General features: G+C 55.6%; 1 protein-coding gene across 1 annotated transcript in view; it reads left to right on the forward strand.

Moving 5' to 3' along the window:
• Positions 1-2,273: 2,273 nt before the first annotated feature.
• Positions 2,274-25,109, forward strand: part of DLL3 (delta like canonical Notch ligand 3) — a 298,037-nt gene continuing 275,201 nt past the window's right edge. The window contains exons 1-3 of the mRNA XM_030544684.1: positions 2,274-2,495; positions 4,342-4,584; positions 11,467-11,524. Coding sequence (XP_030400544.1) covers positions 2,445-2,495; positions 4,342-4,584; positions 11,467-11,524 — 352 coding nt within the window. The 5' untranslated portion in view covers positions 2,274-2,444. The remainder of the gene's footprint in view (positions 2,496-4,341; positions 4,585-11,466; positions 11,525-25,109) is intronic.

A 25,109-nucleotide genomic window follows, 5' to 3' on the forward strand; every position in this document is an offset into this window, starting at 1 on the left:
AGGGCTAATAATGCCCCTTTATCTCATAGAGATGGTGTTGAGGTAAATTAATTAGTGTTTGGAAAGACCCAGAAAAAACACCCAGGGGGAAATGAATAATTTTGTATTCAGGGCGGGTTTCGGATCAAGCCCAATAAATATGGGGCCACCTGTTGAAGGGTGAGGATCAAAAGAACTTCTGTCTAGCTGCCCGTTCAGTGAGCCTTGTCCATCCAGTGTACTGAATGGAGGGCAGGGAGAGGGAACAGCATGCAATCATGTAAGTAAAGCCTTTCTCATAATGCAGATCTCCAAGGGTATGAATTAAGGTTGTTCGGGCATCCTTAACTCCAGCATGTCCTAATTTTGGAGGGCTTGGCTTTGCAGCCTTGGTGTTTCTTTTAGCATAGATTATTTTGGATGTAATAACAGAGATAATGACAAGCATGTGTTGTACCAATTCTGATGCCATTTAGGAACTCCAAGGGGGGCAGGGCAGGTGGCGCTGTGCTGCATAAGGAGACCCGGGCAGGAATTCAACATGGCTGTTTTCCTGATCCACTCCCAGGACCCTCCTAAGATCTAAGGGAGGCATTACAAAATACAGGTGAGGACAGGATTTTTGGGGGGGAGGGAAAGTCCTGGAGAGATTATTTTTTACAAAATATGGGCGAGAAAGTGACAAAATGAGGCTTAAAAAATGTAGCTGGGAGAACTGAGAACAGAGCCCAGGCATCCTGGTTCCCAGGTGCAGAACACTTTCAAAAGTGGCTGGTCATTTTGGGTGCCTGAATTATTAATTATTATTTTATTATAGTGCCTAGGAGCCCCAGTCAGGAACCAGGCCCCCATTGTGCCATGTGCTGTACATTTTTTTTTTTGCCTGATCTTTCAGACGTGCTGGTCACGCTCCCAGTTCCTGTTGACGTCCCCTGGGGCTGTGAGTACTCGACACCTCTGATAGGTCTTTGTATTCATAAGGAAGTGGGGGAGGGGAGAATAGGGGGGACAATGTTCTAATATTATATAAAGCAACCCTGTGGCCTTGTCTGGATCCTGTATCCCTCCCAAAGGAGAGCACAGAATTCATGTGGGTTCAGAGAGGGCCACCGGGAATTATCAGGGGCCTGGAAAAACTCCTACGAAGGGAGATTGAAAGAGACCCGTGGGAACTGGGAGAGAGAGAATGGAAATCAGGAACGTCTGCTCCCCTGTCTCATCACACAATGACAAGAGGACAGGTGTTGAAATTGAAAGGGATGTGTGTATGTGATTCAAAACCAGAAACAGGAAATGCCTTCTTCCCACAAGGTACCATTAGGCTGTGGAACTCCCAGCCACTGGAAGGCAAAGAGGCCAAGAATGTAAGTGTCAAAAAAGGATCAACCATTTCTGTGGCTAATGAGGATAGCCAGGGTTGTAAGAGTTAAAGATGGAGGGCTTGGAGGATGGGGCAGGTTCCTCCTTTCTTTGCAGCTCCCCCAGGCTCCGGCCTCATGTAATGAATTTCCTGCCACTAACAGCACCTGGGTGGCTCCTGGTCTCTGCCTAGGGTCATTGGGCTCAATAAAGGGGGATCCCGGTGAAACTGAGGGGAACTCGGGGGGCTAGATTAATGGGCCCCTGGCCTTAGGTTCTATGAGTTGCTAGCAGCAATCTTGGCCCAGAGATCCAGCCTCCTGCCCCAGGATTTCAGCCCCTTTCTAAGGCTCAGAGCCAGCTTGATTCCACCTTCCTGGGCTGTCTCTGGTGCAGCTGCTGACCGGGTGGCCTGATACCGGGCTAGATGGGCCCCTTCTCTGATCCATTCCCGCTCAGGAGGTCCCCAGCTGGGTGCCCCATAACCCACACACCCTGCTCTCAGTGGCCGCCTCTCTTCCCACCTGGCCTGGCCCCAGGAGGTGGTTCCTGCAGCAGAAGCAGGACCAGGCCAGTGGCACAGAGGTGGGCCCTGGGGCAGACGAATCTCTGGCTAGTGAGGTGCTCTGCCGCCCCGCCCAGGAGGCACCAAAGCCGGGGGCGGGTCACGCGTGGGGCTAGAGGGAAATTCCCAGAACCCACGAGGCCGCAGGGGCCCCGGGCCAGTCCCAGCTGCTGGAGGTGGACTTGCCACCAGCCGCTCGCTCGCTCCGCTGGGGCTGGGGATTGCCCCAGCCGGTGGGAAGGGGAGGGGGAGCGAAGGGGGCGGGTGCTGGCGAGCCGAGCCAGGCAACCCGACACCAGGCAGGGCCGGGGTTTAAAAGCGCCGGAGGCAGCAGGCTGCAGCTTCGTTCTCCGTGCGCCCTGCTCTGCCTTCCCCGCAGCCTCCTCCAGCGTCGCTCCGCCGGGCCGGCCCCCGCTGCCTTCTCCCGCCTGTGCCGAGCCCCTCCCGGGACGCACCGGTCCCCGGCGCGCTCCCACTTGGACTAAGCTGCTGCTGTTTCAGAGACTGAGCCCCCCAGGGCCGCTCGCCCCCTCCTTGCCCCATGGCTCCTCTGCTCCTGGGCGGCTTCCTGGTCCTGCTCTGCGCACAGCTGGTGAGTGACTCCGGGCACAGAGGGACCTCCCCGGGGGGCAGCGCGCAGGGCAGGGGCGATAAGGGGGGGTTTGAGATCTCTTCAAGGGGGGCAGCGCGCAGGGCAGGGGCTGGGGTAGCATGGGGGGGTCGGGATCTCTCCAAGGGGGCAGCGCGCAGGGCAGGGGCGATATGGGGGGGGGGTCGGGATCTCTCCAAGGGGGCAGCGCGCAGGGCAGGGGCGATATGGGGGGGGTCGGGATCTCTCCAAGGGGGCAGCGCGCAGGGCAGGGGCTGGGGTAGCATGGGGGGGTCGGGATCTCTCCAAGGGGGCAGCGCGCAGGGCAGGGGCGATGGGGGGGGTTGGGATCTCTTCAAGGGGGGCAGCGCGCAGGGCAGGGGCTGGGGTAGCATGGGGAGGCGGGGACGGGATCTCTCCAAGGGGGCAGCGCGCAGGGCAGGGGCTCAGGCAGCACGAGGGGGAGGGATCGGAATCTCTCCAAGGGGGGCTGCGCACAGGGCAGGGGCTGAGGCAGCATGAGGGGGAGGGATCGGAATCTCTCCAAGGGGGGCTGCGCACAGGGGCACAAGGAACAGGAACCTGGATTGTTCCAAGGGCGGCGGTTTACGCCATGGGGTGGGGGATGACGACCGTGACCTCTCCAAGGGGTTTGCACCTGCCGGCGGTGGGGGATCTCTCCAATGGGGGCTGCGCGCTGGGCAGGGAGTTGGGCGGGGGGGTGCTGAGTTGAGCGTGTGGCTGGGGGAGTCTGCTCCAGGGGGGACACGTCGCGGGCGGGGGAGAAATCGGGACCTTTCTCCGAGAGCGCCGCGCACTGCTGGGCGCACACACCGGGACCTCTCCAAGGAGGGCTGCGCTCCTACCAGCCCCGCGCGCTTACCTGTGTGTGTGTGGGGGGGCTTCTCTTCGCGCTGACCTGGGGGGGATCGGGGAGGGGTCAGGTGACCCGGGTTCCCCCCAGGGGTCCCCGCACGCCGTGTGGGCTGACAGGACCCCAGGAAGGGTTCAGGCACTGGGGAGGGTCTGGGAAAAACGGGGCCCCTCTCTCGGGGAGGCCCTTGGGGCGGGGGCTGTATCCTGGGACATGTATGGGGCCGGGGAAGGGGGACCCGTGTCGGCGGGTGGGAGTTAAAGAAAGGAACCTCTGGGGGAGGCTTTGCCCTGGGAAGGGGGCGGTTCCAGGCTGCGGGGGGCGGGGAGATAAACTGTGCCCTGGGGTGGTGGGTGTACAGGGTCCTGTGGGGGGCGGTTGCATGGTCCGGGGGGGGCTTTGCTCCTGGGGGAGAGGGGGTTACTTGTGGCCCGGGGGGAGAGGTGGCAGGGTCAGAGTGGGGGGAGTTTCTCTGGAGAGGGGAGATTAACCCTGGGCTGTGAGAGGCTGGGGGTGGCAGGAGGGGGATTTCTAGAGGAGGGGGACGAAAGGGTCTGTGCCCTGGGAAGCAAAGGCTGTGAGTTGAGGGGCGGGGAGGTGCAAACTAGGTAGGGGAGGCCAGGGGGCTTGAAGGTGCCATGGGGGGATTTCACCCTAGTTTCGGCCAGGGGTCTTGTGGGCACACTTTCTGGGCTGGGCAGATCTCTGGGTGGATGGGACAGTGCGCTGGGGTGGGGGTTGGACGATCTTTGGGGTGGGGGCTGTGTGATCAGGAGCGTGGGTTGTGGGTTGGGGGAATCTCTGGGGGGAGGGCTGCATGCCAGAAGGTTGGGGATAGGTGCTGGAAATGCAGACTGTGGGCTGATGGGATCTCTGGGGTGGGCAGCAGTGAGCTGGGAGGGTCAGGGTGGGGGGATCTCCAGGGGGAGGCTGGCAGGGTCCCATGCTAATCCCCCCCCGTACTCTGTCCCACAGGCCCAGCCGGCTGGGGTGTTTGAGCTCCAGGTGCATTCGTTCCGCAGCAGCGCCCGCAGCCTGTGCCCTGGCACCAGCCCCTGTCGCCTCTTCTTCCGCGTCTGCCTCAAGCATGCCCAGGCTGTTGTGTCCCCCGAGCCCCCCTGCACCTTCGGGGCAGCCCTGAGCGACATGGTCCCCGCCGACCGCAATGCTGTGGCCACCAGCGCACCCATCCACGTGCCCTTCCACTTCAAGTGGCCGGTGAGTGCCCCTCACCCAGTGCCCTCCACCATATTACACCCCTCCACCAATAGTACACCCCAGCATCCCATGATAACCCCCATTATAACCCCCCTCCAAAATAATACACTTATATTATATACCCCCTCATCCCCCACCCTACCCCATAGTACACCCGGTTATACTCCCTTCCCCCAATAATTCACTCCCATTAAACTCCCACCTCCCCCCAATTATACATTCCCATTAAACTCCCACCTCCCCCTGCCCTCTCCCCCAATAACAAGAACATAAGAACGGCCAGACTGGGTCAGCCCAATGGTCCATCTAGCCCAGTATCCTGTCTTCCCACAGTGGCCGCTGCCAGATGTTCAAAGGGACTGAATGGAGCAGGGCAATTATTGAGTGATCCATCCCCTGTCATCCAGTCCCAGCTTCTGGCAGTTGGAAGTTCAGGGACCTGGAGCATGCAGTGGCATCCCTGACCCTTTTGGCTAATAGCTATTGATGGACCTGTCCTCCAGCAAGTTATCTAAATTTTATTTTGAACTTTTTGGCCTTCACAACATCCCCTGGCAAGGAGTTCCGCAGGTTGACTGTGCGCTGGGTGAAGAAATACGTCCTTTTGTTTGTTTTAAACCTGCTGCCAGTCATTTCACTGGGTGACCCCTCATTCTTGTGTGATGTGAAGGGGTAAATAACGCTTTCCCTAGTCACTTTTTCCACACCAGTCATGATTTTATAGACCTCAATCCTATCCCCCCTCAGGAGTCTCTTTTCCAAGCAGAACAGTCCCTGGCTTTGTAATCTCTTCTCATACGGAAGCTGCTTCATCCCCCACATCATTTCTGTTGCCCTTCCCTGCACCTCTTCCAATTCTAATATCTCTTTTTTGAGATGGGGTGACCAGAACTGCACGCAGAGTTCAAGATGCGGGCGAACCATGGATTTATATAGCGGCAACGTGATATTTTCTATCTTATCGTCTATCCCTTTCCTACTAGTTCCCAACATTCTGTTCACTTTTTTCACTGCCCTGCACACTGAGCAGATGTTTTCAGAGAACTCTCCACAATGACCCCAAGATCTTGCTTGAGTGGTGACAGCTAATTTAGACCTCATCATTCTGTATATATAGGTGGGAGTATGTTTTCCAATGTGCATTACTTTGCATTTATCAACATTGAATTTCATCTGCCATTTTGTTGCCCAGTCACCCAGTTTTGCCAGATCCCTTTGTAACTCTTCGCAGTGTGCTCTCGATTTCACTGTTTGAGTAGTTTTGTATCATCTGTAAATGTTACCACCTCGCTGTTCAACATATTCACAAATGATCTGGGAAAAGGAATGAACAGCGCTGGTCCCAGCACAGACCCCTGGAGGACACCTCTATTTACGTCTCTCCATTCTGAAAACTATTTATTCCTTCTTTGTTTCCTATCTTTTAAGCAGTTACTGATCCAGGAGAGGACTTTCCCTCTTATCTCATGCTTCACAGCCTTTGCTGGGGGACCTTGTCAAAGGCTTTGTGAAAGTCCAAGTACACTATATCCACTGGATCACCTTTGGTCACATAATGACTGACCCCCTTCCCCAAAGAATTCTAATAGATTGGTGAGGCGTGATTTCCTATTACAAAAGCCGTGTTGGCTCTTCCCCAAGCTAAGAGGTGAAAACACTATCTAAAAGTTGTATCTGTTCATCTATGTGTCTGATAATTCTGTTCTTTACTCTAGTTTCAACCAATCTGCCTGGTACTGAAGCCAGGATTACAGGCCTGTAATTGCCAGGATTGCCTCAGGAGTCTTTTTGGTTTTTTAAATCAATGTTACATTTGCTTCCCTCCAGTAGTCCAGTACAGAGGCTGATTTAAGTGATAGGTTTTGTACCATGGTTAGTAGTTCTCCTGTTTCGCATTTGAGTTCCTTCAGATGACTATATGCATCTGATGAAGTGGGTATTCACCCACGAAAGCTCATGCTCCAAAACGTCTGTTAGTCTATAAGGTGCCACAGGATTCTTTGCTGCTTTTACAGATCCAGACTAACACGGCTACCCCTCTGATTCAGAACTCTAAGGTGATTACCACCTGGTCCTGGTGAAAACCTCCTCTATCGACACCTCAGCCTGGGACCGTTCCTCAGATTTGTCACCAAAAAATAATGGCTCAGGCGTGGGAATCTCCCTCACATTCTCTGCAGTGATGACCGATGCACAGAATTCATTTAGATTCTCCGCAAGGGCCTCGTCGTCTTTAAGTGCTCCTTGAGCACCTCGATCGTCCAGTGGGCCCCAATGACTGTTTAGCAGCTTCCTGTTTCTGATCTACTTAAAAATGTTTGCGGTTAGTTTTTGTGTCCTTAGCTAGTCGCTCTTCAAGTTCTCTTTTGGCCTGCCTGCCTCATATTTTTTCCACTTGACTTGCCAGCATTTGTCCCTTCCTATTTTCCTCACTAGGATTTGATGTCCAATTTTTAAAGGATTCCTTTTTGCCTCCAACCGCCTCTTTCCCTCCGCTGTTTAGCTAGGGCAGCATTTTTATGGTCCTCTTGCTGTATTATGTACTTATTTTATTTGGGGTTATACATTTAGTTTGAGCCTCTATTGTGGTGGTTTTAAATAGTCTCCACGCAGCTTGCAGGCGTTTCACTCCTGTGACTGTTCCTTTTAATTTCTGTTTAACTCATTTCCTCAATTTTGTGTCATTCTCCATTTTTAAAGTTAAATGCTACCTTGGTGGATTTCGTTGGTATTCGGCTGCTAAATTTAATTACGTTATGGTTACTATTACCGAGCGGTTCATCCATATTCATCCTTTGGACCAGATCCTGTGCACCACTTAGGACTAAATCAAGAATTGCCTCTTCCCTTGTGAGTTCCAGGACTCGCTGCTCCAAGAAGCCGTCATTAATGGTGTCTAGAAATCTATCTACGCATCCCGCTCTGAGCTGACATGTTCCCAGTCAGTATGGGGATAGTTGAAGTCTTTGTAGCCTCTCTAATCTCTCACAGCCACCGTCCCCATCCTGGCCAGGTGATCGGTAGGATATTCCTACTGCTATAAACTTACTATTCAAGCCTGGAATTTCTATCCATAGAGATTCTGTGGTTCAGTTTGATTCATTTAAGATTTTGACTTTGTGCTTGATGTGGCCATTCCCCCACCAGCACCACCTGCTCTGTCCTTCTGATATATTTTGTAGCCTGGTATTATTGTGTCCCATTGATGATCCTCATTCCACCCAATTTCCATAGTGTCTTTTATATTACTATCCTCACTTAATACCCGGCACTCTGGTTCACCCCTCTGAGCATTTACACTGCTAGCATTTGTAGATAAGCCCTTGTCCATTTTGTCAGTATCCGATGTTTGTCTTCATGGGCTATATTTAAACTGGATTTTTTCACCCCTGCCTGCATCTCGCTAGTTCCTACTTGTATGTTACCAACTTCCTCCCTATCCCCATTACTCCCCTTTTAATAAATCCTCCCCTGCATGATGTTTCTGTCCAACCCCAGTGATTCTCTGCACCTGTTGGTTTTCCCCCAGGCCTGAGTGTAAAAATTTCCCTTTCGAGCTTTGTAACTGTGCATGCCAGCAACTGGGTTCTGGTTTGGTTTGGGTGGAGCCCATCCTTCCTCTCTAGGCGTCTCCTTTCCCAAAAGGTTCCCCAGTTCCCAGTGCTTAATTTGTAATGAAAGAGGTGCCAGGACTCAAGGAATTTTTTTTACATTTGTAACTGACCTGCAAAGCCCGGAGGTGCCGGGGCTATGAACTGCCAAGCCTAGATAGTCTGACCAGATAGCAAGTGTGAAAAATCGGGACAGGAGGTGGGGGAGTAATAGGTGCCTATGTGAGAAAAAGACCCCAAAATCGGGACTGTCCCTACAAAATCAGGACATCAGCCTAGAGGTGCCAGGGCTATGAACTGCCAAGCCCAGAGGTGCCGGGGCTCAGCCCTGGCAAACCCTGGCACAGATTTAAGCTGCCAGTCCCTAATAAACCAAAGTCCCTCCTCCCTACCCCGTCGTCTCATCCACACATTGAGTCCCTGCAGTTCTGCCTGTCTGGCTGGCTCCGTGCGTGGAACTGGAAGCATTTCAGTGAATGCTGCCATGGACGTCCTGGACTTCAATCTCTTACCTAACAGCCTAAATTTGGCTTCCAGGACCTCTCTCCTGTCCTTTCCTATGTCATTGATAGCTACATGTATCATGACCACTGGTTCCTCACTACATAAGACTATGTAGATACCTTGAGAGATCCGTAACCTTCGCACGTGGCAGGAAATTCACCGGCCAGTTCTCCTCATCACAAACCCAGCTTTTAAAACAAAAGGAAGTCTTTTTTTCACATGACGCACAACCTGTGGAACTCCTTGCCAGGGGATTTGTGAAGGCCAAGACTATAGCAGGGTTCAAAAAGAACTAGATAAGTTCCTGGAGGATAGGTCCATCAAAGGCTATTAACCAGGATGGGCAGGGATGGTGTCCTGTTTGCCAGAAGCTGGGAATGGGCAACTGGGGATGGATCACTTGATGATTCCCTGGTCTGTTCATTCCCTCAGGGGCGCCTGGCATTGGCCACTGTCGGCAGACAGGATACTGGGCTAGATGGACCTTTGGTCTGATCTGTATGGCCATTCTTATGTTTCTACCGATCGCCTCCCGCATCGCTATGACCTGTCTCTTCCTAATAACTGGGGTCCCTTCCCCCGGACGGGGGATCTCAGTGTGAGAGGAGACCATGATACCATCTGGAAGGAGGGTCCCAACAATGAGATTTTGTTTGTTTGTTTGTTTGTTTCCCTCTGCCCCAGCCTGATATTCTCCTTCCCCGAGACTTCCCCCCCCCCCCCGCCCCTCAGCAGCACAGGGCTGTTAGATGGGGTGGAACCCATTCTCCTGTGTCCTCAAAAGTCTCCGTACTCCTCTGTCTTCCTTAGCTCCTCCGGTTCACCTACTCTGGTCTCCAGAGCCCGCACTCAGTTTCTGAGAGCCAAGAGCTGCTGGCAGTGAATGCCCACGTAATGCCCTCGGCCCACGCAGCGGGTAACGGCACAGGCTGTGTTCAGTGCTATGAACTGGGGAGCCCCCACTCTGCTCGGGACACCTGCCTGCAGTATTTTTACTCTAGCAGGGATTTTGGGCGGGGAAGGGGGAGGTGTTATTGGCCTGAGCTTAGTCTGTTTGTTAGGTGTGTCTGCCTCTCGCGCTCCCTCGCCGAACTCCCCTGGTCGCCACTCCACTGGGAAGCTGGGTTGGTGACCCCCTGTTTGCCCAGAGTTCGCCCCACTCCCTGCATCAAGGGTTCCCAGAAGGATCAGGGCTCGAGATGGTGGGCCAGAGCCTCGTGAGGGAGCTCACCGCCTACCCGGTCGCTGGGTTAGCACAGCCCCCATAACACGCCCCATGCTACTCTGTTACGTACACCCCCTTCCTCCAGCCCCTCCCCCAATAATACACCCCAATAACCCCCCCTCCCATCGCTATTTTCCACTCCCATTATACATCCCTTGGATCCCTCTCCCCCAGCGCCACCCCCGTAATATCTCCCCCTCAGGGCCCTTCCCCTTGGAGCCATTCTGGGTTGCTTGGTAAACTGGGCACAAGCAAACAGCAGATTTTTGTTTTGAAATGCCTAAATATCAGTGGAGGCACCTAAGCACTAAGCCTGTCGGCCGTACTGATGGGCTGGGGGCTCTCTCCTGGGAAGCAGTGACCAGTGGCAGCTCCACGCACCCATGCTCCAAGTGAGTGCCTGGGGCGGCAAGCCACGGGGGGCGCCCTGCCAGTCCCTGCGAGATCAGGAGTCAGGCAGCCTACGGTGGCATTTCTGCAGGAGGTCCCAGGTCCTGCGGATTCGGTGACAATTTGGTGGCAGGTACGCCAAAGCCGCCGAGTCTGCGGGACCGGGGACCTCTTGCAGGCGCGCCGCCGAAGGCAGCCTGCCTGCCGTGCTTGGGGTGGCAAAAAAGCTAGAGCCACCCCTGGCCATGACCCTGAATAAGATCCGGGAGTCGTGGTACAGAATCGGCGAAACAGGAGCTCCCAATGTGACGCTGGGGCCGAAAGGGCTAATGTGACCCTGGAATGTATGAACAGGAATCAGCATAGGAGCAAACAGGTTCTTTCCCCTCTGTGTTTGACCCTGGTGCAACTGGTGCTGGGATCCTGTGTCCAGTTCTGGTGCCCACCATTCAAGGAGGATGTTGATGAATTAGAGAGGGGTCAGAGAAGAGTCACGAGAATGATCAGAGGGTTGGAAAACCTGCCTGGGAGTGAGACACTCCAGGAGCTCGATCTGTTTAGCTTAACTGAAGAAGGTGACTGAATCCCAGGCTATCAGCACCTGCCCAGGGAACAAATATTTCATCAAGGGCTCTTCAGTCTAGCAGAGAAAGGCCTAACACGAGCCAGCGCCTGAGAGCTGAAGCCGGACAAATTCAGAGGGGAAAGGAGGTGTCTGTTTTTAACAGGGAGGTATTAACCACTGGAGCAACTGACCCAGGGGCATTGAGTGGTTTAAAATGCAGATCCCAGATTCCCAGATCTGGGAATTATTCCAGGGCAGGTCTGTGGCCTGTGCTGTCCAGGGGGTCAGATGATCACAATGGGCCCTTCTGAGTTTATAATTTTATTCATATGCATCCCTCCCGTCCCCCCCTCCAAGTTCCCCACCCCCAGGTAAGATGTGCCCAGCCTCCCCCGTCTCCCAGTGCCCCCAGTTGGGCAGCCTTCTGTTTCCCCCACCCCGATCCTCCCGCTATTGTGCACACCCCCCCAGGCTCCTCCTCCTTAGCCCCATGCCCCCACCCCCATCCATGCCACCATCCCATCTCTGTCCCGGGCCGCCCCTCTCCACCCCACCCCCTCACGCTCTCTGCTCTCTCTCCGCTCCAGGGCACCTTCTCCCTCATCATTGAGACGTGGAGAGCCGAGGCCGGCGAGCCGTCCACAGGTGAGCGATACCCCAGCCGCCCACCAGGGGGCGCTGCAGGGTTGGGGTGCGTGGGCTGCCCCCTCTTTGGAGAGCTTTGTTTGGGGGAGGGCGCTGCCAGGCTCACACAGAACCTGCACCCTGACTGTTGGGACCCCCTTCCCCTCCCCAGTCCTGCACCTGGTCCCCCGGGTCTGCCCGTCCCACCCACCCCCAACCCAGTAGGGCCAGATGATGCCAGCGCTGGCCCCATGGCACATCGCATCATGAGCCTCTATAGCTCCGCCCCCCCACATCATGAGTCTGATTCCCTAGGGGACAGCAGGGACCCCCTCTTCCTCCAGAGAAGCAGGGTGGCAGTGGGGGGTCCAAGTACTCACCGCTGCAGCCAGAGCGTCTCTGCTTGATGGGGTGGGGGGAGGCGCTGGACCTGGTGCACTGTACCCCTTCTGCCCCAGGCAGAGCTCCCTGCTGGGGTGAGGCTAGCACGGGGGAGGAGTGGGGCTGGTTATAAAAAGCCCACTCAGATTGCTTGAGGCAGCTGCTCCCTCACAGAGCAGCAGGTTCAGGCTCTCTGCAGACCCAGGCAGTGTCACTGCATCGGTCACGCTCAGGGCAGCTCACCATTCTCAGAGCAATGGGTCCAGGCTCTCTGCAGACCCAGGCAGCATCACTGCGTCGGTCACGCCTGTGGCAGCTCACCCCTCTTGGAGCAATGGGTTCAGGCTCCCTGCAGACCCAGGCAGTGTCACTGCGTCGGTTACCCCAGACCCTGCTCTTCCCAGTCACGAGAGCTAGTGAATTTCTTATTTGAAACATGGAGCTGGAGGTCTGGCTGGGATCGTGTGACTGCCAGAGCTGGGACCCAGCGGGCCTATTGTGTGTGAACGCCTTAAACTGGCCCTGCAACCCACCCCAACTCCTCCACTCCAGCCAGCGCCCAGCTCCTGTGCCCCCCCACCCCAACCCCTCAATGATATGGAGCAAAGGTGGCTTGAAGCCTCTGGATTCTGGGCTGTCCCAGGGGCAGCCCAGCCTGACATGCCCAATCCTTGGCTGGTCTAGCTCATGCTTGGCAACCACAGCCGCTTGTGGGCAGGCCGAATGGGCAAGGCACAGTGTGCTTAGGCCATGCTGCTGCCTTGCCCCCCACATGCACCCCCAGAACAGCCCTACACCAGCACTTTGCCCCCTTACTGCCCGAGTACCCCAGGACAGGCATCCACCAGCCTGGCACTCCTGTACTGCCCACATTTACCAGCATGTCAACTCCACACCCCCTGCATCTGCCAGGACGGACACCCAGTATCACCGGCATCCACCCATGTGTCAACCCCGTACCACCCGTTTCCCCCAGGATGGCCCCCACTGCATCCCTGTGGCACCGGCATAGAGGGATGGGACCTGGCTCCAAACTTCCCCTAGGTCTGAGGGTGCCCAGGAGCAAGGGCCAGCCCTAGGGAATTGTGGGATTCCTTTGGTGGGGGGTAAATAGCAAACCTGGGGAGGGGGAGAGCAGGGGGTTGGGTGGGATTGAGCATCTGTAGCTGGGGATGGAGAGGAAATTCTTGGGACAACCCCCACCCCAACTCCCTTACAGCCTTCAGCTCTGGGTCCCTGGCTCCAGGAGATGAAAGGGGGGACACTGGGCAGGCTGTGGTGGGGTGACCCCAATATCCGTGATGGGTACTGGAGCCAGCAGGGGTGAGGGAAAGCAACTGATAGAGACCTGGGTAACTAGTGATCAGGGGAGAGTTGTGGGGACCAGGTTAGCCCCTAGGAGCAGGGGGCTGTGAAGAATTCCAGAGGTGGTGGGCAGAGGAGCTACGTGCCAGATGGGGGAGGATCCCAGCGGGGGGTGAAGGGGACGCAGGATCTGTTGCTGAATTGGGGGATCCCAATGAGGGTGGAGGGCAGAGGAGCTGTGTGCCAGAGGGGGGGTGGAGGACAGAGGACCCAGGTGCCAGAGGATGGGGGACCCCAGCAGGGGTGGGGGCAGAGGAGCTGGGTGCTGGGGTGGGGAGTAGAGGAACCAGGTGCTGGATTGGAGGAATCCCAGCAGGGGTTGGGGCAGAGGAGCTGGGTGCCGGGGGGGGGGGGGATTCCAGCAGGGGTGGGGGCAGAGAGATGGGTGCCGGTGTGGCAGGGCTGGTGCATGGATGTTTCGCACCCTAGGCGAAACGTCCACCTTGCGCCCTCCTCACCCCCGCCCTGAGGCGCCCCCGCCGCAGCAGCTCCCCCCCTTCGCCCTGAGGTGCCCCCCGCCCCAGCTCACACCTGCTCCGAGCATGAGCACCCCAAACACGCCATCGATGCTTCACTTCCCCCGTCTCCCAGGCTTGTGGTGCCGAAGCTGATTGTCGCTGCAAGCCTGGGAGGTGGGAGAAGTGAAGCAGCCACGGCGTGCTCGGGGAGGACGTGGGGCAGGGGTGAGCTGGGGCGGGGAGTTCCTCTGCATGCCGCCCCCCCCACTTGCTGCAGGCGGCCCTCCCCGCATCCCCCTGCCCCAGCTCCCTCCGCCTAAATGCTGGTGGCGACCGGGGCGGCCAAAGATCCAGCCACTGCGGTCGCTGCCGAAGAAAATGGCGCCCCCCAAATCCCAGTGCCCTAGGCCACTGCCTAGGTCGCCTAAATGGTTGCACCGGCCCTGCAGGGTGCGGAGCAGAGGAACCAGGTGCTGGATGAGGGGTATCCCAGCAGGGGTGGGGGCAGAGGAGCCTGGTACCAGAAGGGGGGGATCCCAGCAGGGGTCAGGGCAGAGGAGCTGGGTGCTGGGGGGGGGATCCCAGAGGGGATGGGGGGCAAAGGAGCCAGTACTGCATGTGGGGGAGGATCCCAGCAGGGGTGGGGGCAGAGGAGCCAAGTGCTGGATGGGGGGGGAGGAGAGAGGAACCATCTCCTGCCTTTTCCCACAAACCCTGTTGCTGGGGATGGAGCATCAGATCCTCTTTGTACTGGATTCTGCAGCAAGGGAAGGATGGGGGGACACTGCCCGGGGGAGGGTGGGTGGGGGTGACTGGGCAGGAGTGGGGTGGGGATGGGTAGTGAGAGGGGGGAGGCCGTTTGGGGGAGGAATAGGTGGTGGTGAGGTCGGGGGGGGTGCTTTGCTGGGTGACAGGAGGGATAGGATGGTGTGGGGGGGGGAAGGTGCGGGTAGCTTACCGGGGGAGAGGAGAGGGTGGGTTGGAGTGGGGGGTGGCTGACTGGGGGAGGGGTGGAGTGTCATGGTGTGGGGATGGGGTGGAGCCTGGCTGGGGGAGGGGTGGGGATCCCAGCTGGGAGATGGGGGGCAGGGCTGTGTGGCTGGAGCGGGCTGGGCATGCGGAGCCAAGGCCCAGGCAGGGCAAGTGGGACACTTTGGGGGGGAGGCACAACCCCCTCAATTCCCCGGGTCCCCTCCCCTGGTGCAGGACCCTGGTCTGAGATGAGGGGCCAAAGTTGCAGGCTCCAGGACAGGGTGTGTGTTGCGGGGGGGTCTGACTTGGGGGGAGAACTGCTGAGGGGAGGGGGTGGGGAGTGGCAGAATGCTGGGAGGGGGTCCCAGAGGGATGGAGAGGGGATGAGTAGGGGGAATACAGAGGGGGAAGGGAATGGGGGTTCCAGGAGATGGAGAGGGGAATATTGGGGTGTCCCGGGTGAGGAGAATATGGGGGGGAAGGGAATGGGGGCTCCAGGGGGATGGGGTGGGGAATATGGGGTGCAGGAGGCCATGGGGGTCCCAGGGGGAAGGACAGATGAGTGCAGGGGGAAGCAAGGGGCACTCCAGGGTGGGTTGAGTGGGGAGGATAACATGGAGGAAGGGTCTGACGCTCCCGGGGTACCCAGGGCCGTAAAGCACCACCCGCCACCACCTGCCCTTAGCATGAGGAACCCCTGTCTGGGTCTGCCAGGGCTCTGCTCCCCGACTCCCCTCCCTGCTGGCCCTCTGCAGGTTACCAGCAGCCTCTCCCCTCACAAGCATCCCCCTGGAGCACCCTGCTCCACCCGGCACTCGCCGCATTCCCAGTCCCACTGCTCCCAGAGGATCAGCCCCGCCCAGGCCCCCGGATCCACCTAGGCTTTTTGCACCCTGAATGCCCAGGCCTTAGCCACGTTTGGAGGGAAATCAGGTGTCAGGGTATCTCGCGGAGACCGGAGCTCCAAGTAACAGCCGGGAGGTAGAGTGATGGGACACAGTGGGTTACGTCCACACCAGAACTAGAACCCAGACTGAATTTACCAGACACTCCCGTCTCTCCAGAGATCGGCTCCCCCACTCCCCCGCATCCTTCTGCCAGCCTTTAACAGCCAGGCTGGCTGGCACCCTCCTTTCCTAAGAGAAACCCGCTGGCAACTTGGCTCCTGGCTGTGTCTGTGCATTCTCCAGGCTGCTTCTTTGATCTTAGTCATAAAAAGGACACACACACACACACACACACACACACACACACACACACACACACACACACACACACACACGTGTGCACGTGCAGATCTTGTGCTCTCTTGGTGACTTCGTGGTCTCAATTAGCCGGCGGCTCCATATGCAGAGAGACTCACGTAAAACGCACATTATGCAGTGGTTAGTCAGGGTGAGAGAAGCATCTCCTGTCCCGCCTGCCTGCCCAGAACCTGTGTATCACCTGGTGACCTGGCCTAGCTTACATACCTTAGAACAGGGGTCGGCAGCCTCTGGCATGTGGCTCGCCAGGGTAAGCTGTCTGCCCGCGGTGCTTCTCACCGCCCCCATTGGCCTGGGACGGCGAACCGCAGCCAGTGGGAGCCGCGATCGGCTGAACCTGCCGATGTGGCAGATAAACAAACTGGCCCAGCCTGCCAGGGTGCTTACCCTGATGAGCCGCCTGTCGGAGGTTTCCGACTCCTGCCTTATAACGTATAGGTACATAACTCCTTAAATATCTGGACATACATCACGGGCTGGTTAGGATGATGTTGGTAGAGGCCTCACATGCCCCCGTTTGGCGCATTATTATTTAGACATCAGACTTGGAGGATTCCTGTAAACCCATCTGCCCCCTTGTGTCCTTTGCCAATGGCCGTCAGGAGATCCCTGGGCCACAAAGGGATTCATAGATTCTAAAGACGCAAGGGGCCACTCGAATCATTTCATTTAGTGTCCTGTCAAACACTGGCCACCGGACTGCCCTGTGCTAATTCCTGGTGGTGTTAGAGTTCTTCTTTTAGGAAAAAAAGAAACATCCCATCTTGGTTTAAAAATTGTCCAGGATGGAGAATCTGCCACGACTCTGGGTGAGTTGTTCCAAACGGTCATTCCCTTCACTGTTAAAAATGTACACCTTATCTCCCGTCTGAATGTGTCCAGTGTCCCTGTCCAGCCACTGAGTCCTGTTAGACCTTCCTCCGCTGGACTGAGGTGCCTGTTATCAACGCATTCCCAGGTAGGTATTGATAGCCTGGGATCCCGTCACCCCTTAACCTTCTCTTTGTTAAGTTAAATAGATAGAACTTTTTTCATCTGTCACGACAAGGTAGGTTTTCTAATCCTTTGATCATTCTCGTGAGTCTTCTCTGACCTCTCTCTGATTTATCAACATCCTTTGAATTGTGGGCACCTGAACTGGACACAGGATTCCAGCAGTGGTTGCACCAGGGCCAAACACAGAGGGAAAATAAACTCTCTGTTCCGGCTCGAGATTCCCCTACTGATGCATCCCAGGGTCACACTAGCCCTTGTGGCCACAGCATCACACTGGGAACTCGTGATTGTAACCAACACAACTCCCAGGTGTTTCTCAGAGTCACAGCTTCCCAGGATGGAGTCCCCCATCATGTAAGTATGCCCTGCATTCTTTATTCCACGATAAATTACCTTATGTTTAATTGTATTAAAACACGTTTTGTTTGCTTGCACCCAGTTTACCAGGTGCTCCAGATTGCTCTGTATTGGTGACCTGTCCTCTCTGTTATGTACCACTCCATCTGCAATGCCATTAGTGATCATTTTATGTTTCCTTCCAGGTCATTGTTAAAAGTATCTAGTAGTGAAGGGCCAAGAACTCCTCTCTGCAGGACCCCCCTAGAAACGGACCCGCTCGATGACTATTCCCTATTTACAATTTTAAGACCGGTCACTTAGCCAGCTTTTAATCCGTATAATGTGGGCCATGTTCATTTTGTGTCTTTCTAGGTTTTTATAAAGATGTCGTGTGCTATCAAGTCAAATGCCTTACAGAAATCGAAGTATATCTCATCAGCACCGCTACCTTTATCAATCAAACTCATTTCCATAAACCCATTTTACTTGGCATTAATTATATTACCCTCATTTGATTCTTTATTAATCAAGGCCCATATGAGCCCCTCCATTATCTTGCTTGGGATCGATGCGAGTCTGACAGCCTATAATTACCCGGGTCATCCTGTTTACCCTTGGTGCTGTGATCTTGGTACTGAGTCAGGGCCGCTCAAGGGATATCTCTCCACTATCCTGCCACGCTGGCTCCTCCCAAGCTCCATATGGGACCCAACACCAACAGGGTCAGCGAACGTAGCACCAGATGGCACTGCTGCCATCCGGATATGGTCACCCATAGGCAACACCAGGGCTTATGCCACCGCAGTGGCCCTACTGGGACCCCCGGGCAGTGCGCCGGCAACCTTCCTCCAGGGCACCGCGCATCGCCAGAGGCAGCATCGTGAGCCTTAGAGCCCTTCGAAGTGGCGGAGCAGGAGATTGGAGGCAGAGGAGGGGATTGCACCCAAGGCCATATCCCCCTCTTCGCCAGACAAGGTGGTCATGCCATCACCCTCCTCCATTGCGGATGATTTCTGCCTATTCCAGGAGCTGGCGAAGATGGCGGCCGACCTCCTCAATGTACCATTAGAGGAGATGAAGGATACGTGTCACCAACTTTGGTGATATCCTCCACTCCTCTTCCACCTCTGAAGTCCCCCTCCCGTTCAATGAGGCCGTCCTAGATCCCGCTAAGGTGGTGTGGGAAAACCCGGCCTCAGTGCCTCCACCTTGCAAGTGAGCAGACAAAACTGCCAGGCGCTTCTGGCGAAGTACGACTCCACCAATTACTGGGCTTCGTTGACAAGGTGCCAAACAGATCCCGGGATTCCTTCAAGGCAATCATCCAGGAATGCCAACTGGTGGCAAAAACAGCCCTGCTGTCGGCTCTCAACACAGGTGGGGGTGAGATGCGCCTTGTGGCTGCGCCTCTCGGGTTTCCTGAAGGAAGTGCAGACAACAGGGGAGGACCTGCCCGTTTGAAGGGGTGAAGCTCTCTGTGGAGAAGACCGACACCTCTCTCCACTCCTTGAAGGACTCCAGGGCCTCTCTCGGGTCCTTGGGAATCTGTACACCAGGGCAAAGGAGACGATTCAGCCTGTGATACCTGCACAGGCCGTATTCAGCAGAATTCCCACCACAGCGGCACTATTAGCCCCAAGGGAAGAAGGGGAGGTTCTCGAATTGGAAGCCCTCGGGCTCCCAGGCCTTGACCCAACTGCCTGCCCCGAAACACCACTATTAACAGGTCGAGACTGCTCTGTGCTACCACCTGTAACCTCGCACCCATTTGGCCAGCGTTCCGCAGTGCCTGGGAGCACGTAACGTCAGACAGATGGGTCCTAGAGATCCTCCGATCTGGATATTCCATCTGCTTCACCTCGCTACCCCCCTCCGCCACACCCTTCCCGTCCCTCTTCAGGGATCCTTCTCACAAGAATCTTCTACAGCAGGAGATAGATCCATTCCTGCAGTTAGGAGCCATAAAGCCAGTGCCCCAACATCACTACATCCTGATACCCCAAAGGAAGGGAGATTGGAGGCCCATCCTGGACCTCTGAGATCTCAACTTCATCAAAGCTCAGAAGTTCAAGATGGTCCCGCTATTGACAATCCTTCTGTCACTGGAACTGGCAGACTGGATTTCGGTCCTCGACTTACAAAATGCCTATTTTTCACATCTCCGTACTACCGGCTCACAGACATTTCCTCAGGTTCACTCTGCGATATGAGCATTACCAATCCGGGGTCCTTCCCTTTGGTCTCTCCTCAGCTCCCAGAGTATTTTCCATAGTTTTTCCCATGGTGGCTGCCCGTTTAAAATCTCCAGAGATCAGGATCTATCCTGACCTAGACAATTGTCTCCTCAGGAAGCTCATCGAGCCCTCGAAGCTACGAGACGCTTGTTCATGGAGTTGGGGCTGCAGATCAACTCCCAGAAGTCGAGCTTTGCACCAGTGCAACGCCTGGAATTTATAGGGGCCAACCTAGATGTGTTACAAGCCAAAGCTGTCCAACCCTCCCTCCCTCAAGTACCAGCCTGAGCCTGCCTCCAGCTGCTGGGGCATATGGCAGCAGACACGGCGGTGACTGCACACCAGACTTCACATGAGATGCCTACAGCTCAGTGTACAGACCAAATAGGGACGGTTTGGCCAAACCCCTGTCACTACCAGCCAGGGTCAAAAACTCCCTGGACCGGTGGAAAGACCTGGTCAATGCATGCAAAGAGATCCCCTTCCCTCCAGGGGCCACCTTCATTATTTCTCACCATGTGCATCCCTCCTAGGATGGGGCATGCATTGAAATGGGCTCACAACACAAGGCAAATGGTTTCCAGCAGAGATCTCCCTTTGTAGCTGTCTTCTCGAACTGAGGGCGGTCAGGAATGCCTGCACCTCTTTCCTCACGCTGATAGCAGGCTTCGAAGTCCTGCCGGACAACATAGTCATCATGTATTACGTCCCTTGCCAAGGAGGGGCCGGAAATGCTGCGTCTCTCTAAACATCACCTCATCCGCGGCCTACCTTCTGGGCACGCAGAACATGGTAGTGGACAAACCGAGTTGCACCCTCCCATTAGACCACGGATGGGAGATGCAACCGTCAATACTTCAGGACTTGTTCGTACCATGGGGAACATCATCCATGGATTTATTTGCCACTTACCAAACCAAGAAGTGTCCATGGTTCTATTCCAGGGCAGGGATCAGACGGCGCTTTCTGGGCAATGTTCCTCCTCCTCCCGTGGGACAAGGACCTTCTTTACACCTTCCTTTCCTCTTCTGCTGAAGATAAAGAGGCACGGGGCTCATGTAATTCTGATCACCCCTATCTGGCTGAGACAGACCTGGTACCCTTACCTGATGCAGCTTGCAGCTGATCTCCCTCCCAACCACCCCGCCCCTCCTCACGCAGGACAAGGGGTGCACCCCATACATCCCAATTTGGGGATCCTCCGACTCAAAGCATGGCTTCGACATGGTTCCAGCCCCTAGAGAGCTCATGCTCAAAGGACATACAAGAGTTCCTACTCCACAGCAGGAAATCCTCCACCCGACACACTTACTGGCAGAGGTGGTCCAGGTTCCAGAGTTGGTGCATGTCCCAGCAAATCTGTCCGGAGTCCCCAACTCTTCTGCAGATTCTGGAATATGCTTTGACCCTTAAGAAATTGGGGTTATCCCTGAGCTGTCTCAGAGTCCACCTAGCAGCTACTACAGCTTTTCACCACTCTATACGGGGTCCTCCATGCTGTCGCACCCAGGCACAAAAAGGGTCCTCACAGGAATAATGAATGTCTTCCCTCAACCCAGACTTCCTTCCCCATCTCAGGGCTGAAATCTAATATTAAAAGGGTGGCCTAGGCCCTGCTTTGAGCCCCTGTCGATGAAAACGGTCTTTCTAGTCACAATTACCTAAGCCAGAAGAGTAGGGGAGATGGCCACCTTAATGGCCCATCCTCCGTACATGATATTCTTCCTCGACAAGGTCACGTTAAGGCAGCATCCAAGTTTTATGCCTAAAATGGCCTCCTTGTGCCATGGGAATCAGTCAATCCACCTTCCCGCCTTCCCGGGACAATAGGGAGACCATATTCCACACCCTAGACGGCAGGAGAGCCCCTTGCGTTCTACCTCGCTAGGACAAAGGCCTCCAGCAGGTCCCCTGGATTGTTTCTCTCTCTCTCTCTCTATGGCGGGAAGGTCTAATGTTTCAGCACTATCAGCCCAGTGACTGTCTAAGTGCTGCCAGATTCACGACATGGAGCCTCCAGACTTGATCCGTACATGCTTGGAGATGGGTCTCCTCCGCTGTCGCCTTCTTAAAGCATGGCCCCATCTCGGAGCTGTGCCGAGCCGTAACTTGGCAGAATGTTTCCGGATCACCAAGGACTCTGCCTCTGCTGCCATATTTGGCTCCCTGGTACTTTCGTCTGTGACCCATCTGAGTTGGAAGTCCCAGCCCTCCGGCAGGGATACTGCTCGGGGCTCACCTACAATGGAGCACCCCTGGGGACGTGACTCAAAGAAGAAGCAGCTCACCCTGTGCGATAACGATGGTTCTTTGAGATGTGTGTCCCTGTGGGTGCTCCACGACCCACCCTCCTCCCCTCTGCTTCGGTATCTGGCTATCATTCTGCAGTAGAGAAGGAACTGGGGCAGGGTTTAGCCTTGTGGCACGGCACAAGGAAAGACAACGCATGCGCGGGCTCAACGGACATGGCTCCCAATGTTCTCTGATCTGCACCTCCCAGCAGAGCACCCCTAGGGACACGCGTCTCAAAGAGCCCAGGGTGAATCACTTCTTCTGTGATCAGTTCCTCCGTATCAGTCAAGACGAGGTCTAACATCAAATTCCCCTGGGTTTGGATTCAACAATTTGTTGAGGTAGGAAATTTGTTCTCTGTGGTCTGTAGCCATTCCCAGGGTGTTTTGGGACTGGTAAGATAAGACCTCCCGTGTATGCCGCTCGGACGGAAATTCCCCTCCTCTCCCCTCCCCAGCAGCATAGATAGTTGTGTAGGGAGCCCCTCTGCCTGTTCCCACGTGATTTGAGGGTCTGTAGCAGATGCCCTTGAGTAGCCGATCTTGTGCTTTAGCTGGTTTCACGTGGACCCACAAGCATTCAAGGTCCTTTTCCCTCCATGTTGTCAGTGACTTGGTAACAGGTAATGTCAGTTCTGAGGTAGAGTGGGGTGCAGGGTGGGTGCGGGGCTCCCATAGAGGGTGTGTGTGTGTGTGTGTGTGTGTGTGTGTGTGTGTGTGTGTGTGTGTGTGTGTGTGTGTGTGTGTGTGTGCAGGGTTAGGTGAGGGGGAGTCTCAGAGGGGCGGGCAGGGGCGATGAGCGGGGTCTTGGAGAGGGTGTGCTGGAGGGATGGAGAGGGGAGAACAGGAGAGTTGAGGGGAGTGTTGGAGGGATGGAGGGGACACACAGGTGAGGGGATGGAGGGGATGGCAGGGGGTGCCAGAGGGATGGAGGGGATGGGTGATGGGTCAAGGGGGACGGAGGGGAGAGGGGGGAAGGGGGGGAATGGGTCCTGGTTGGGTGGAGAATGAGCAGGGGCCTGGAACACCTTGATTGTTGCGTGAACGGAGGAGTATGAGGGGACATGATAAGTGTCTATAACACAGTGGCCCCCGGGACAGAAGGGAGATCGGGAGGGTCTCCTCCCACAAGGACAAGAGGCCAGTCGATGAGACTGAATGGGAAATTCAAACCCGATACCCGGAAATTCTTTCTCCGTGCTTGCCGTGTCATTAACCAGTGGAACCCACTGGCACAAGGGAACCTAGTGTCACTGACACTAGCTCAGTGTGGTGCTGTAGTGTCCAGGTATGTCTGCACTGCAAAATGTGTCTTCCTTTGCATGTTTGTCCACATGCATGTTTCGTTAATGGGGTCCTTCCCCCTCACCCTCCAGCCCAGGGGTTCTTACCTAGCAGTGTTCATATGGTGGGCCGGCCCACTGGGCCTCCTCAGCCAGGGTACAGCCTTCGGTTCCTCTCCACCACCTCCAGGCATGACGACAGAGCAGTTGGTGCCCATATGGCAGCACAGGGGGGAAGGATAGCTCAGTGGTTTGCGCATTGGCCCACTAAACCCAGGGTTGTGAGTTCAATCCTTGAGGGGACCATTTAGGGATCTGGGGCAAAAATCTGTCTGGGGATTGGCCCCACTTTGAGCAGGGGGTTGGACTAGATGACCTCCTGAGGTCCCTTTCAACCCTGATATTCTATGCTCATTACTGTTTGATTAGAAAATATGCAGATCCTTGACCTCCTAGACCCGTAAAGGATGGTGAGGCCAGATGGCAGATCCTTCTGCACCACAAATCCATTGGGCCAGCATCTGATCCAGGCCCACCAGGTTGGCTGGAGGAACCAAGAGACATGCTCTTACGTCTCCGGTCCTGCTCAGCTCCCACCTCCAGCTTTGACTCTGGCTCCGACTGCCCACACCCCACTTGGTGCCATTCTTCTCCCTAGAGCTCAGGCTCGTTACCGATTGTCATCTCCCCCTGGTTCCTGCCTTGCCATGGTTCCTTTCTTGTTCCTAATCCCTGCCCCTGGTCTCTGACTCATTCCAGCCCTGACCCTTGGCTTGGCTTAAGGACTCCGACTCCTGCAGACTGTGTCAGCAGCACCAGAGGCAGCCTCCTCCCAGGGGAGAAACGTGGGCCACCCGCAACATCTATCAGCATTGGGTAGATTCGCGGCATGGAGCGGCCTCTGAGTCTGAGACCTGACCTGCTGCTTCCCTTGACTTCACCCAGACCGTCCCGGGATGGCTGGAGACGGCACCAAGCCGCCCATGATGCTCACAATCACAGTGCCACCTGTGGACCTAGCATATTTCTTCTCCTTGGTGGCCCTGGGTGATAACCACACAGGTACTCCCCAAGGGCCACCATCATCCTCTACCTCCCACCAGAGCTCTAAAAACCACTCCAGGGATCGATACTGGGACCCCATCACTCCATGGTATGCTCCCCTCTATGCCCATGTGGCCCTCTTGGGGGGGGCCCTGTGTCCATCTCATGGGAAGGCAGGACTACCTGGACAGGAACTGTACGCCAAAGACTCCTTCAACCACGTCTGCGACAACTCAGCTGGCACCAGCTCAGCCTTCTCCCAGCTGACAAGAGGAGCAAGGACAAAACATTCTTTCCTCTGATAGACATGAGAATGGCCAGACTGGGTGAGACCAATGGTCCATCTAGCCTAGTATCCTGTGGTCCAACAGTGGCCAATGACAGGTGCTTCAGAGGGAACGAACAGAACAGATGATCATCAAGGGATCCATCCCCTGTCATCCATTCCCAGCTTCTGGCAAACAGAGGCTGGGGACACTTCAGAGCATGGTTTTGCAGACCCAGCAGGGCCAACTGCTTTGCCATCGTCATCCTCATCACCAGATGAAGCAGCATTGCCCCCCGCCCCAGCCCCACAAACGGATGGTTGTAACAGGTTCCAAGGCCTCTTGAAGAGAAAAGCAATGGTGTTGCTCCTACCCATGGAGGAAGTCAACAGAGGTGACAGTACTGCTCTGCTCGGCGCTGGGTGGGCCTCAGCTGGAGTACAGTGTCCAGTTTTGGTCACCGCTGTACAGGAAGGATGTAGAGACACTGGAAAGGATCCAGAGGAGAGCGACAAAGATGGTCAAAGGGTGGAACACAAACCGTATGAGCAAAGGCTGAAGGAGCTGGGTGTGGTTAGTCTGGAAAAGAGGAGGTTGCGTGGGGACACGTTAGAAGTCTTCAAATACTCAGAAAGCTGCCATTAGAAAGATGGAGAAAAGTTGTTCTCTTCCCACAGAGGGCAGGACAAGGGGCAGTGGGTTCAAACAACAG

Source organism: Gopherus evgoodei, unplaced genomic scaffold (genome assembly GCF_007399415.2).
Source record: "Gopherus evgoodei ecotype Sinaloan lineage unplaced genomic scaffold, rGopEvg1_v1.p scaffold_34_arrow_ctg1, whole genome shotgun sequence".
NCBI lineage: Eukaryota > Metazoa > Chordata > Testudines > Testudinidae > Gopherus > Gopherus evgoodei.